This window comes from Trachypithecus francoisi, unplaced genomic scaffold, assembly GCF_009764315.1.
Source record: "Trachypithecus francoisi isolate TF-2019V2 unplaced genomic scaffold, Tfra_2.0 Lachesis_group5, whole genome shotgun sequence".
NCBI classification, from domain to species: Eukaryota; Metazoa; Chordata; class Mammalia; order Primates; family Cercopithecidae; genus Trachypithecus; species Trachypithecus francoisi.
Genome location: NW_022681470.1, coordinates 86,010,141 through 86,023,998, shown reverse-complemented (window position 1 = coordinate 86,023,998; position 13,858 = coordinate 86,010,141). Strand labels below are relative to the sequence as shown.

The 13,858-nt window shown below is 55.7% G+C and overlaps 1 protein-coding gene across 49 annotated transcripts in view; it reads right to left on the bottom strand.

Annotated features, from left to right (window-relative positions):
• The window catches only part of OBSCN (obscurin, cytoskeletal calmodulin and titin-interacting RhoGEF), a 163,184-nt gene that overhangs the window by 54,466 nt on the left and 94,860 nt on the right, over positions 1 to 13,858 (bottom strand). For 45 of the 49 annotated variants that reach the window (XR_004433938.1, XR_004433939.1, XR_004433940.1 and 42 more), the window contains 9 exons: positions 10,955 to 11,227; positions 9,761 to 10,027; positions 8,731 to 9,003; positions 7,836 to 8,111; positions 6,967 to 7,254; positions 6,545 to 6,826; positions 5,461 to 5,834; positions 2,311 to 3,187; positions 630 to 908 (listed from right to left, as the gene is read on the bottom strand). Coding sequence is in view for 46 of the 49 variants with exons in the window: in XM_033197474.1 (XP_033053365.1) it covers positions 630 to 908; positions 2,311 to 3,187; positions 5,461 to 5,834; positions 6,545 to 6,826; positions 6,967 to 7,254; positions 7,836 to 8,111; positions 8,731 to 9,003; positions 9,761 to 10,027; positions 10,955 to 11,227 (3,189 nt within the window). In the remaining 3 variants the exon portion in view is untranslated. The remainder of the gene's footprint in view (positions 1 to 629; positions 909 to 2,310; positions 3,188 to 5,460; positions 5,835 to 6,544; positions 6,827 to 6,966; positions 7,255 to 7,835; positions 8,112 to 8,730; positions 9,004 to 9,760; positions 10,028 to 10,954; positions 11,228 to 13,858) is intronic. The other 4 variants (XM_033197494.1, XM_033197497.1, XM_033197515.1 and 1 more) reach the window with 2 other exon arrangements.

Below are 13,858 nucleotides of genomic sequence, written 5' to 3'. Positions count from 1 at the left end.
TACATGAGTTACTATAGGCACAGGTGTTTAACTCTTTATAACCTTGGATTAGGCAATAATTTCTTAGAAATGACAACTAAAGCACAAGCAACCAAAGAACAAGTAGATAAATTGTACTTTATTAAAATTTAAAACCTTTGTTGAGGCAGGAGGATCACTTGAGGCCAGGAGTTTGAGGTTACAGTGAGCTATGATTATACCACTGCCCTCCAGTCACAGTGCCATGAACCATTCACCATGCCCCTGAGCTTCTCCTGAGAGGCTTCCTGATCAAGCCATCTGACAGCCTTCAAAAGGGACCTCAAGGGAGTGGTTGGGGTAGGCTGGACTCACCCTTCTTGACCCCCTCACCTTACTCCATGAGGTCCACTTCCAAACCCTCCTGGGCCTCTGTTCCAGCCAGGATGCCTCTCCCAGAGATGAGATCCCTCAATCCCTTACCCCAAGGGGCTCCAGACTGGGGGCCTGTCTTGGCCCTAGCTCCCAGAGAGCTTTCCATCAGCCACAAGACTCTGAGGCCCCAAATCCTGCCTGGCCTGAGACGAATGCTCTCTGAATCATCCTCAAGACCAACTCAGGAGCCCCTACACCACCCACCCTGGAGACACCAAACCAGACGCAGTACTCACAGTCCACACGGAGCTCAGCCTTGGTGGAGGAGACACCCATGCTGTTCTCGGCCAGGCAGCGGTAGACACCCATGTCTGCTGGCACCACGGCTGTGATGATGAGCTGATGGCCACCCTGTTGGTCTTCATTAATCATGTAGTGGTCATCCTCCTCCAACAACTTCCCATCCTTGAACCAGCGCACACAGGGCATGGGCTGACCTCTCACCACGCAGTCAAAGCTCACAGGATACCCATCCTGTACTTCTTGGTTCTGCAACTCGGTCAGGAACACTGGGGCTGGGATAGATGGGTGATTTAGCCCCAGGGAACAATGATCACGTCTGCCTGCCACATACATGCAAGTTGCCACCAGATGAATGGTTTGACAAATATGATGTACAGAGCAATCATTCATATGGGAGCGTTCATAGACCCTGACAGCTAAACAGAATGGTATCTTTGCCTGCTAAGGTTCTCTCTCTTTCTTGTTCTCTAAGAATTCTGTTTGCCAGCTTGGTTCGCAGGCTGCTCTGAGGCAAAAGCGATAAAGGGCTGGAAACAGGGAGGAAAGGGAGGTAAAGCAAAGATAAAGACTGTGTGGCCTGTAAGTCCAGGAGGAGCAGGTGAGGGATTTGAAGCAAGACAGAGGCTCAAAATTGGAGAGAAGTTTCAAGAAATAACACTGTGGGTCATTCATCATACCCTCTCTAACATTCCTAGAGAGATACAAGTAAATAAGGAAATGGCTTTTGAATTACTCCTAGATGCTGGAATGGGAAACGGTAGCAGACTGGACCATGAGGAGTGCAGCATTTTATACAGGTTTCAGAGTCTCATTTTTTTTTTTTTTTTTTGAGACGGAGTCTGGCTCTGTCGCCCAGGCTGGAGTGCAGTGGCCGGATCTCAGCTCACTGCAAGCTCCGCCTCCCAGGTTCACGCCATTCTCCTGCCTCAGCCTCCCGAGTAGCTGGGACTACAGGCGCCCGCCACCTCGCCTGGCTAGTTTTTTGTATTTTTTAGTTGAGACGGTGTTTCACCGTGTTAGCCAGGATGGTCTCGATCTCCTGACCTCGTGATCCACCCGTCTCAGCCTCCCAAAGTGCTGGGATTACAGGCTTGAGCCACCACGCCCGGCCTCAGAGTCTCATTTTTAAAAAATTCTAGAGAGTGAATACAAATGACCTTTGAACAACATGCATTTGAACTGCATGGGTCCACTTATGTGTGGATATTTTTCAACCAAACTGGATAAAAAAATACAGCATCTGTGGAATGCAAAACCCTGTATAGGGAGGGCTGACTTTTCATATATATAGGTTCTGCAGGGCTGATTTGGGGACTTGAGTATGTGTGGATTTGGGTACACATAAGGGTTCTAAAATCCATCCTCTGTGTATACCAAGGTAGAACTGCATTCCCATTCTCATTTCACAGATGTGAAAGATGAGGTACAAAGATGCTAAGCAGCTTCCCCCAAAGCACATAGTTAGTAAGAGACAGGGTTGGAGTTCAAATTCAGCTCTATTTAACTTCAAAGTCAGGGCTTTTCACACCTCAGTGGGCTGCACCTACAAAGAACCCAATGGTGGGCACGGGTAACCCCTTAAGCTTGCAGCAGACTCTGGATCCTTATCCCCTGCCTCTCCCTGCCTCTGCACCCTGGTTCGTGACCCCAGACCGAGGCTGTGTGCAGACTCACCAGCATCAGAAGTCAGTAGGCTGGGCAATGGCTCTGGAGGCACCACAGGGGCAGGGGCCTCTTTGCTGATGCGCATCTCTACCCTCCGAGGCCCCTCCTCCACCAGGTTGATCTCCACCCCGATGCCCAGTGTGGCAAACATCTCCTGGAAGCGAGTTACCGCCTGGCGGGCCTCAGTGAGTGCCTCAAAACGGATGCAAATGAAATGCTCATCTTCACGGTATGTCTGCCAGTCCGCGGGCTCCTCTGGCTCTGCAGGGCCCTCATCTGCACTCAGGAAGAGCTCCTCGTCTGAAACCTCAGCCGGGCTTTTGGTGCGGAAGAGCCGGTGCAGCCGCCGGGCAGCCCGGCGGAAGGCATCGTCCAGCTCACCCCCAGAGGAGCTCTCGGCCTCACTCTCTGTCCCACTGACCACCACGCAGGCACTGTGGGCCACCTGGCCAAACTTGTTGCTCACCTGACAGGTGTAGTGGCCAGCATCAGCATGGTCCAGGCCAGTGATCAGCAGAGAACAGGTGCCATCCCCAAGCTGGTCGATGTGATGGTGCCGCCCATCGGTCAGCTCCACACCATCCTTCAGCCAGCAGGCTTGCACATCTGCCTTGCTGGCCACAACACACTCCAGCCGCAGGGCATCCCCTACCTGTGCCTCAGTGTCCCCAAATGCATGGGAGAACATAGGCCCTTCCTGCTGCTTCATCTCCTTCCGGACCTTGTAGCCCTTAAAGGCGGCCTGGATCTTCACAGCTGCCTTGTCCATTGAGGGATCAATGGACACCAGGTCTTTGGTGCTCAGGTCTCCCAGCGGTGGGCGCACAGCAGCCAGCGGCTCCTGCTGCTGCTGTGGCTTCACAGAGGGGGCTGCTGGGGCCCCAACCTGTGGGCACAGAGCCTGACGTCATGGTGAGATAGGGAATCTGAGGCCAGGAACAGGGCACGACTGGTGTGGAATGCATGGCAGGGGCAGCTCCAGGTCTTGCTCCAGTATGCCCTTTTTCCTCCTACCGATTGGACCAACACTAGCTTCAATTTGACCTAAATGTCTGACAGCACCTTCCATAAAGCAAGCCCACTTCCTGGAAATCACTTTACACAATCACTCAGACCACGATGAACAGGGTTGTGAAGAACACCATGAAGAGACCAGTTCCAACTCTTCAGGCAAAAGTTTTAATGGTCAGATGTGTATATGAATGGATGGATGCAGGGTGGATGGAGAGATACATTGATTAATGGATGGTTGAATGGGAAAACAGGTGTATGGATGGATGGATAGATGGATGGGTGGGTGGGTAGCTGATGGATGAGTGAATGGTTACACAGATGGTAGTATGGGTAGATGAGTGGGTAAACAGGCTGACAGACAAACAGACAAACAGGTGAACAAGTACAGGAATAGATTATGGACAAATGGTGGATGGATGGGTGAAAGAGTAGGTGCATGGATGATAAACAGCAGATGGATGGAGTTGTATGGCTGTATAGGTGGGTAAACAGGCTGACAGACAAATGAATGTGAACATTTGTGACAGACAAAAGAAGGTGAACAGGTGCAGGAGTGGCAGATGGATAGTAGATGGATGGATGAATGGAATGGAATGGAATGGAATGGAAGGATGGTGGGTGGATGGTAGATGGATGGATGAATAACAGGATAGTGAGTAGCTACATGAATGGATAGTGGGTAGATGGGTGCATATCAGATAGGAGAATGGGTGAATAGATGAAAAGAAGGAAGGATGGAAGTATACATGGATGGACAAATGGAAGGATGGTAGATGGATGAATGGATACATGCATAGATGGAAGGATTATGGAAAGATGATGAATGGACAGATGGTAAGATGGTGAACAGATGATAGACGGATGAGTATATAGATGGCAGATGGGTGAATGCATGACTAGATGGAAGGAAGAATGTGTGCATGGATGGATAGATGGTGGATGAATAGATGGAACAAAGGAAAGAAAGATGAACATATGAATAGATGGCAAATGAAGGAATAGATGAAAGGAAAGAAAGATGGACACACAAATAGATGGGTGGATGAAAGAAAGAATGAATGCATGAATGGATGAATGAATGAAAGGAAGAATGGATACATGGATGGATGGATAGAAGGAAGAATAGACAGATGCATGGACTGAAGGACGGATTTTGGACAGACAGAAGAGAATAAATGCATGCATTGATGGATGGATCGTGTATGGATGGATGGAAGGATGGATGAATGGATGGATGGATGGTAGATGGATGATGCATAAACAGATGAAAGTAAGGAAAGACAGATGTATGAATGGATGGATTAGGTAGAAGGATGGAAGGACGGAAAAACGGATGCCTGAATAGATGGATGGCAGTTGGATTGAATAGATGGATGGCAGCTGGATGAATGAAAGGATGGGTGGATGCATGGATGGATGGATGCATAGATGGATGAATGGTGGATGGGTGGATGGAAGGAAGGATGGATGGATCGATGGATGCACAGATGGGTGGATGAGTGGTTTAGATGGATGGATGCATGAATGAATGGATGAATGGTGGATGGATGCATAGATGGGTGGATGAATGGTGTATGGATGAATGTATGCATGAATGAATGGATGAATGGTGGATGGATGCATGTATGGATGGATGGATGAATGGTGGATGGATGGATGCATGGATGGGTGGATGAATGGTGGATGGGTGCATGAATGGATGGATAGATGAATAGTGGATGGTTGGATGAATGATGGATAGAAAAATGCATGCATGGATGGATGAATGGTGGATGGATGGATGCATGGATGGGTGGATGAATGGTGGATGGATGCATGGATGGAGAGATAGATGAATGGTGTATGGATGAATGGATGGAGAGAAAGATGCATGGATGGATACATGGAAGGAAGGAAGGAAAGATGGATGAATGGATGCATGGAAGGAAGGAAGGAAAGATGGATGAATGGATGCATGGAAGGAAGGAAGGAAAGATGGATGAATGGCACATGAGTGGATGAATGGAAGAAAAGATGGATAGATGAGTAGATGCACAGATGGGTGGATGAATGGCGAATGGATGAATAGTGGGTGGATGGATGGATGGACGGATGGATGGTGAAGGTCTCAGACCTCTCCTTGCAGGCCAAGTTGGGGGGGCTCACCTTGCTGGCCAGTGGTGAAGTGCCTTGCCTCCCAGCCTTCTTGAGGTAGGTGACCAGGGAAGGGGTGCCTGCCCGGGACTCATCATCAGAGCTGGTGTGTGAGAGGTCAGCCTCTCCAGTGCGTGCCAGCTCATCAGCCGTGGAGTAGCCTTCAGAGAGATCAGGTGCCACCTCCTCTGCCTCCTGTGGCAGGTGCTGTGAGCGGCCATCCTCCTCAGGCAGCTCGCTAATGGAGTCTAGCGTGGGCTCACGGCTCATGCGACGTTTCCGAGCCAGGGCCTCCCACAGTTGGTGCAGGTCGCCCTCCTGGGCTGCCTCAAGGGGCAGGCTGGGCTGAGGAGGGGCCTCATCCACAGAGGCTGGGCTCAGTGCCACTGAGGAAGGCAAAAGACTGGTCAGTGGGCTAGTTCAGAGCCATCAGCCCAGACCTCAGTTGCTTATCAGTATGTAGCTGGGCTGTGGCCTTGCTAGGCCTCTACCCCCACCTGGCACTAGCTACTTCAGATGGCACAATCTTTGCAAGTCTCAGAGCCCCTGAGCCTTGGCTCACCGACTTTGAGTGAGGCCACAGTCTACCTCCCTGCACAGGGCATGTGATGACCGGAACAGGAAAGGACTCTGCAAAAGCAAATTGGGCTGATTTGAGCCCTTCTGGTCCTGCTTCTGGGATAGAGTGCCTAGACTCATGGGGGTGCTGGCTGCCATGCAGGGAGGATCAGGCTCAGAGTTCAGGGGACAGGCCTCAGAGTGTGGGAGGGCTCGGAGCACTGAGGTTTTCAGGGGGTTCAGAGTACAGGGGATGTCTGTGTGCAGGGGCCCAGAAGCTTAAAGGGACCAGAATAGGAGAACCAAGGGCTGCACCACCCAGGACCTGCTCAGGGACAGGCAGGCTGGCCTAGGCCATCAAGACTCTGCAACATGGGGTTTACCACATCTCCCTCTGCAGCCTCAGTCTCTCCTATGTGATGGGATCCTCAAAAGGACCCTCAGCCCTTCCCTAAGAGAGCCTGTGAGAGGAAGGCCAGGCTGCACCCCCACACCAAAGCCCCCCACCCTGGAACCTGGAAGGACAGGGATGACACACCCTGGAAGGTGGCAGCCGTGGGGCAGGCGGAGCCCTGGGCTGGGCCACAGTGGTACTCGCCCTGGTCTTCTGCCGTGAAGCCCCTGATCACCAGCATCTGTCGCCGACCCTGGGAGACCACCTCGAACCGCCCACTGGGCTGGATGCGCTCCGTGCCCTTGTGCCAGATCACCTCGCCAGCCTCAGCTGCCACCTCAAGCTCCAGACAGACATCCTCACCAGCTGCCACCTGCCGGCTCTCAGGGGCAGAGGGCTGGGGAGGCACAGGCTTCGATGGCTCTGCTGGGGAACAGCATTCACGGACAGAAGACAGGCTCCATCAGCAAAGATGCACCCAGGGTGCAGGCCCCACCCCTGGGGACCCCTCCCTCCTCCAGCTTGTGGGGGCTGTGAACTCCCCAGGCCCCAGTGAAGCAACTCACCAAGCCGCACAGTCTGGGGCAGGTGAACCGGTTCCCCAGCACCCACTGGGCCCACAGCTGCCACACGGAAGCGGTAGGTCTCCCCGGGGGCCAGGCCATCCACCACACACTCGGGTCCAGGCACCAGCTCATGGCACAGCTGCCACTGGCCCGTGGCCCCCTCCTTCACTTCCACGCGGTAGCCACAGAGACCACCGCCTCCATCACTCATGGGAGCTGCCCAAGACAGTGTCACAGTGTGGCTGCTGCGAGCCACCACTTCAGCATCCTCTGGGGGGTCAGGGAGGCCTGGGGAAAAGGGGAACCAGTCAGGGGGGTGGCTCCCTGTGGGCACTAACAGCCCCTCTGGAAGCCACTGGGCTCTGCTACTGGCTGCAGGTGGTGTGGCTGCACCCGAAGGCAGCGTGCTGCTGTACCCAGTGGCCCAGCCCATCTCAGGGAGTGAGGGATGCTGTCCAGGCCCCGTGGTGGCGCACTTGCGTGTCACATGGAGACTATATGTGCCCAGAGCCCACCCAGTGTAGAGAGCCCCTGGCAGTCTCTGCACCTCCTGTCTCCCCAGAGCTGGGCTCAGATCTGCATTAGGAGTTGAGGGAGCTGAGGGGGAGGTGGAGCAGAATGAGGGGACTTTGGCCTTATGAACCCACAAGGTGGTAGACTCATGCATTGTTATGCCTGGCCAAGGGCAGCCTCCCAGACTCCCACGGTCAGGCCCACATCTGCAGGCAGTCAACCCCAGGCTCTGCAGTGGGCAGATACTGCAGAATCCAGCCCGGGATGGTCACCTAGGGACCCGCAAGCTCTGGAAGCCGGGCGGGCCCCAGACCCGACCTGCAGGGGAGGGAGAAGGGAGTCCGCCCACCACCCACCCAGGACGGTGAGTTGCGCAGAAGACACGGCGTCGCGGCAAGCGAAGGTGACCTCCCCGGCGTGGAGGAGCTGGGCGCTGCGCAGCAGTAGGGCGTGGTGACTGCCGTCGGCGGTGACAGTCCAGTCGGCGTCATCCGGCTGCACCGCCGCACCATTGATGTACCAAGACGCCTCTCCGACGGGCACCACCTCGCTGAGCGTGCAGGTGAAGAGGGCCTGCGCGCCGGCCGGGACCGCCGCATTTTTCAGCGGCTCCAGGATCTCCAGGCGCCAGCCTGTGGGTGTGCCCGAGGAAGGGGTGTAAGGGCAAGGGCCGGAGCAGGGCCTGGACTTCAGACCCTCACTTCATCCCACCTGCGTGGGTGGGAGGGGTCTGGGAGACCGAAGCTCCCCACTTGCGGCCCCAGCAAATCCTTCTCCCAAAGTCAGCCCAGCCTCTCGCGGGAGACACCTCTCATCTGGCCCCCAGTCATGGCTGCCTTCAACCCAGCCTCCTGTGGGTCCCAGAGACTAACACGTCCCCCTCCTGGCTCCGGAGAGCCTCTGTTCTCCGCGCACGGTGAACACACCGTGCACCCCTCCTGAGCCTCGGGCCCCGGGGCTTCTACCCACTGCAGAGCGGGTGGCTCCCAGCCTCAGGTGGGAGGGGCCGGCCCCTGGCTAACCCTGCCCCTTGTGCGGCTCCCTTCCCCGGCCCTGCCAGCAGCACCAGGGCCTCAGCGCCTCTGCAGCGCGGGCGGCCCAGCCTCCTGCAGGAGGGTCTTGGAGACTGATGTCCCCTCTGCAGCCGCAGCCCCCCAGCCCCGCCCCCTCTGCCACCCCGCCCGCATCCCCCCCGCCCCCCGCAGCCTCTAGTGGGATCTGCCCCGCCCCGCACTGGCACAGCGCAGTCACCTCGGACCGTGAGGAACGCGGAGGTCACCATATCCCCAGCCAGGAAGGTCACCCGGCAGCTGTCTTGCAGCCGCAAGTTTTTGAGCAGCAGCAGGTGGCGCAGGCCGTTCTCGAAGTAGACCACCTCGGCGTTCTCCGAGGTGCGCACGGGTTCGTCGTCCAGCAGCCAGGTGTGGGCAGCCACCTCAGGCTGGGACAGCTGGCACTCGAACAGCGCCTCGCCGCCCTCCAGCGCCTCCACGTTCTCCAGCCCCCGCACCACCGTGTTCTTGGCTGCCGGAAGAGGGAGGCTCAGACCATGCCTGCTTTTCCAGGATCCCCACATCCCTTGGGAGTGTCCTGAAAACTACAAAAAGTCAAACAAAATGCCCCCTCCCCAGAAGCTATGTGGAGGGGGGCACTCAGTGTCCAGGGTGGAGCCACCATGCCTGCCTCTGTAGTCACCCAGGCCCCCCCCACCATGCCCTGCCCACTTTGGCACTGGGTTCCTGACCTCACAGGTGAGAAACCTCACAGGTATTCACAAGACTAGAAACTCGCCAACCGCAAAACTGGGCTTAAACACAGCCATGAGGCTCAGAGCCATGCTTTACCTGCCATGGCCCCACTGCAGCTTCAGTGTCTGGAAACATCCCCCTTTCTCTGCACACCCAAAAAGAGCTACTAGACCTGCTGCCTAGCCCCTAGGATGCCATGCTCAGACTCACAACAACCAGAGACCTCCTCCCTAATCCACTGCCCTCCGCTCTCCCCTCCCTTTCTAATTCTCTTGTGGGTTCACGTGTAGGAGTCTCGAATTTGGCCACACATTCTTCATGGAAGCCACAAGTGCAGCAGCTGTGCATGCCCTGCCTACCCACAGCTCAGCTCCTGGTGCAGCGAGCTTGCCACCTATGTGGCCTGTTCCCACCTGTCCGAGCCACCTGTGTCCCAGCGCCACCAGACACTGCCTGCCATTCCACTATCACTGCACAGCCAAAGCTGTGCCAAAGCTGCCCCGGGCCTGGGGCTGCCCACCAGGCGGCCTCACCTTGCACTTGCAGCAGGGCCACTACACGGGTGCCTGCAGCCTCACAAGAATAGATGCCACTGTCACAGGGCAAGGCCGGCCTGAAGGTCAGCCTGGCCACGTTCCAGTCCTGCTCTATGATGACACGGTGCCCATCCGTGCGCACCTCCCGCTCGTCCATCTTCCATGTGGCCTGCACGGGCCGTGAGTACTGGCAGAGGAGCTCAGCCGAGCTACCCTCCTCCACAGCCAAATCCTGCATGGCACTGACCACCTCCACCACGGGATCTGTCGGCCAACATGCCGGACACATATCAGTCCCTGGAGCTGAGCCACCGCAGCCATCCCACCCTCTGCTGTCAGCATTAGAGGCTTCAGCGGCAGCAAGCGCAGAGCTGTGGCAGGAAATGGCAGAGCAGTGACCGCCTGGCATACAGCCCAGGGAAGGGGGCCCACCACAACAGCCCAGGGCTATCCACTGCAGACACACCTCACCCCCACCCATGGGAGACAGCACTGTCGGGCTTGGTATCTTTCCAGGGGGGCCCCTCCTGGTCCCCTTTGCCTCTACCTCCCTCTGGCCCTGGGCACACTGCCCCAACAGGGACACAAACCCTCCAAAGTCCCCCCACCCCATGCCCTCTGGCCCTGGCTCAGGAGCCAGAGCCCCAGCCCAGCTCGCCCCTTCTGCAAGGACTCTGCCATCTTTCTTGGGGTCTCTGTCCCATCTCCACGGTACAAATCCTGCTCCACAAATGGTTGTTTGCCCCGGGACCCAGGTGAACCTTCCACATTTTCTTTGCGGACACACAGGGGGCAAAGCCACCATGTAAGTCACTGGGAGGGGACTCCCATATGGCCAGCTCTTTCCCAGAAGGGCATAAATCCAGCCTAAGCCCACAGCGGAGGAAGCAGGTGACAGCAGGGGTAGACTCGGCAGGGGCTGCTTTTGGCTACACAAGGGACTGGGTTTCATGGCTCGGCACGTGCGGCCAGCAAGGTGATAGCCAGTAGGGCATGGGTTGGTGTCCAGCTACACCGCTCCCTAAGCCCAGACTTCTCATCCAGCCTCCATGCCCACCTATGCCACTGTAGGCAGACAGCATGCATAGAGTGGTGCCTACTCTGTGGCCCTGGGGGCCAATCCCTAATCCCAGGAGCCCGCAGGAAGCATACAAAAGTGCCAGCATGGCAGGGGTTGCCATCGGCCAATACCTTTCATCAACAACTTAGCCGTGGAGACCAGGGGCCCTGCGCGGAAGGTGACAGTGCCGGAGTCGGCCACCCCCAGGCCTGAGAGCGTGAGGGAGTGAAATATCCCGTCTCGCACAGTGATGGCACTCTGGGGGCCATCCTGTAGCAGGGTCCCATCCAGCCACCAGCGGGCCTCCGGCCCACCCGCGTGAGACACCTCACAGGAGAACGTGGCCACCTCCCCCGCGAAGACATCCACATTCTGCAAGCCACGTACCAGGCACGGTGCTGCCTCTGCACAAGAGGGTAAGAAGGAGGGCAAGGCTGGGACACCTGGGAATCCACAGGACCGGGCCACTTTAGGGTTCACTGGTGTGGGGGTGTGGCACAAGAATAGATTGTGTCTCTGCTCCTAAAGCCCTCAGAAGTTCCCGAGTGTTCATAATGTACTCCTTTGACTACACCTGAGTTTATGCTAATGAGGTGGCTCAGGTAGGGGTCCTGGACAACATCAGAATGGACCTCTAGAAAGGCCAAGTGTTTAGAGGGTTGGAACTTTCCTACCCTCCCACCTCTAGGAAAGGGAGAGGGGAACAGAGATTATGCTCTATAAAAGCTCTTGAATGAGATTTGATGAGTTCCCAGGTTGATGAAGATACAGAGGTGCTAGGAGCATGGCACACCCAGAAAAGACATGGAAGGTCTATGCCCACCCCCACCCCCATCCTTTGCCCTTTAAATCTTTTCCACATGGCTATTCCTGAGCTGTATCCTTTATAATAGCTGCTTAATACAAGTGTTTCTATGAATTCTGGGAGCCGTCTTAGCAAGTTAATCAAACTCAAGGAGGAGAAGTGGGAACCCCATTTCATAGCTGTTTAGTCAGAAGTGTGGGTGGCGTGGGACTTCCCACTGGCATCTGAAGTGGGGCAGTCTTGTGGGACTGAGCCCTTAATCTATGAAATCTGACTCTCACTCCAAGTAGAAAGTATCAGAATTGAAGTGTAGACAGCCAGTTGCTGTCTGCTAGAGAATCGCTTAGTGTATGGCCCCCACACATCTGGTCACAGAGTGTTCTGTGCTATGAGAGTATAATAGGAGAAAAACAGTGAGTGTGTTGTTCTGTAGAATTGGCGTCAGAAGTGGGACTTGGCTAGGCACAGTGGCTCGTGTCTGCAATCCCAGCACTTTGGGAGGTCAAGGTGGGAGGACTGTTTGAGCCCAGGAGTTCAAGACTAGCCTGGGAAACATAGTGAGACCCCGTGGAGGCATGTGCCTGTAATCCCAGCTACTCACCAAGTTGAGGTGGGAGGATTGCTTGGGCCCAGGGGGGTTGAGGCTACACTAAGCTATGTTCACATCACTGCATTCCAGCCTGGGCAACAGGAGACCCTGTCCCCTCACCCCCACCAAAAGTGGGACTTGCTAGAATAGCCTTGGGGCTAGTAACTGGTACTGGGGCCACCCTGCCAGAGCAGGTATCACCCAGACCAGGAGAGTGACCTAGGACTATGGAATAGAAATCCACCCAGGCAAGCTGGCCCACCCTGATCACAAAGGGAGACACAGAGGCCACCCAGAGTGAGCCCGTGGAGAGTGGTTCAGCCTCAGCTCATAGACCTGCACCCCCACACACCCCTTCAGAACATGCCTGGTTTCACCAACAGGAGGCTGATGACAGGCACACATGCCCTTTTCAGAAGGCAGAATGGACAAGCTCCAAGCCCCATGGCTGGGGTTCTTTCTGGCATTTGGTGCTTTATCTGACCCAATGTGGGTTGGGTAGGAGAAGCCACAGGGCCTCCTACTGTGAGCAGATGGGAGTTGGCCTCAGAAAGTGAGTTCCCTGTCCCTGGGGGTGTGGAAGCAGATGCTTGTCCCATCCCAAGAGGGCATTTTGTCCAGATGTCCTCCAAGGCCCCTTCAGCCCAGAATTCCAGGGCCCTTATGTGGAGTGGCAACTGCTCCCTGCCTGATCACACAGCAGGGCCCAAACTCAAGGAGCTGCCTAGACATGTTTGTGGTCACTGCCTGGCCTGTGCCTTCCACACTCTCCTCCTCCCTCTCATCCACCTCTCAGATGGAAACTCAGGGTGGTCATGGCAGATAGGAGAACTTGCCCAGGCTACTGCTGCCCACACAGTTGAACTCCACACCACACAGGCAAGGGAGGAAGACAGAACCAAAGGCTTATTCCACCACCTGCTGCCTGGAATTGGGCAACGGAGATGTCGCCCTCCATCCTTGCTTGCCCCTGAGTAACTTCCCGAGACCATCCTGTGAGCCTCCTCACAAAGAGAGAGAAACTGCAGTTGGCAAAGCCCAGACAAGAGACTTCCATCCCATGGGGTGAGGAAGTGTGGGTGGGGAGAACTTACAGAGATACCAGCCACCCATCAGGACAACACCAGGCAAATCAGCCCCTGTGCCCACCCAAGCAGGCCCTCCGCTGGAAGCCTCTCCATGCTCTTCCTCATGTGTACCACTGACACCCCACCACCAGCTCTAGGTCTTCCCTTGACTGTCTTCCCCAAGTGCACATCTGACCACCTCCTCATCTTGCCCCACCAACTCTTCATTCTTGTCTCCAGCAAGTTCCCAAGCTCTTCCACCACGCCACCTAAAACCTACCTAGGTCTGAGATGGGCACCCATTTACACACCTGTGCCAGGGCCCTCACCACAAGGTCACAGCCAGATGTCTGTGAGTCAGCTCACCCAGGCTGAGAATACCTCACCTAGAGAGGGGCCAAAGCACAGCCCAGCTCCATGCTGCTCCATACAGTTGCCCACTCTGATGAACATACCAGGCCCCTGCTATCCTGCCCCTGCTCAGGACACCTGGGAAACTTCCTGTCTTCATCATTCAAGTTGAGGGCACTGGCATCTAGAACCTTTCCCAAACCCACAGGTGACAGAACTGACT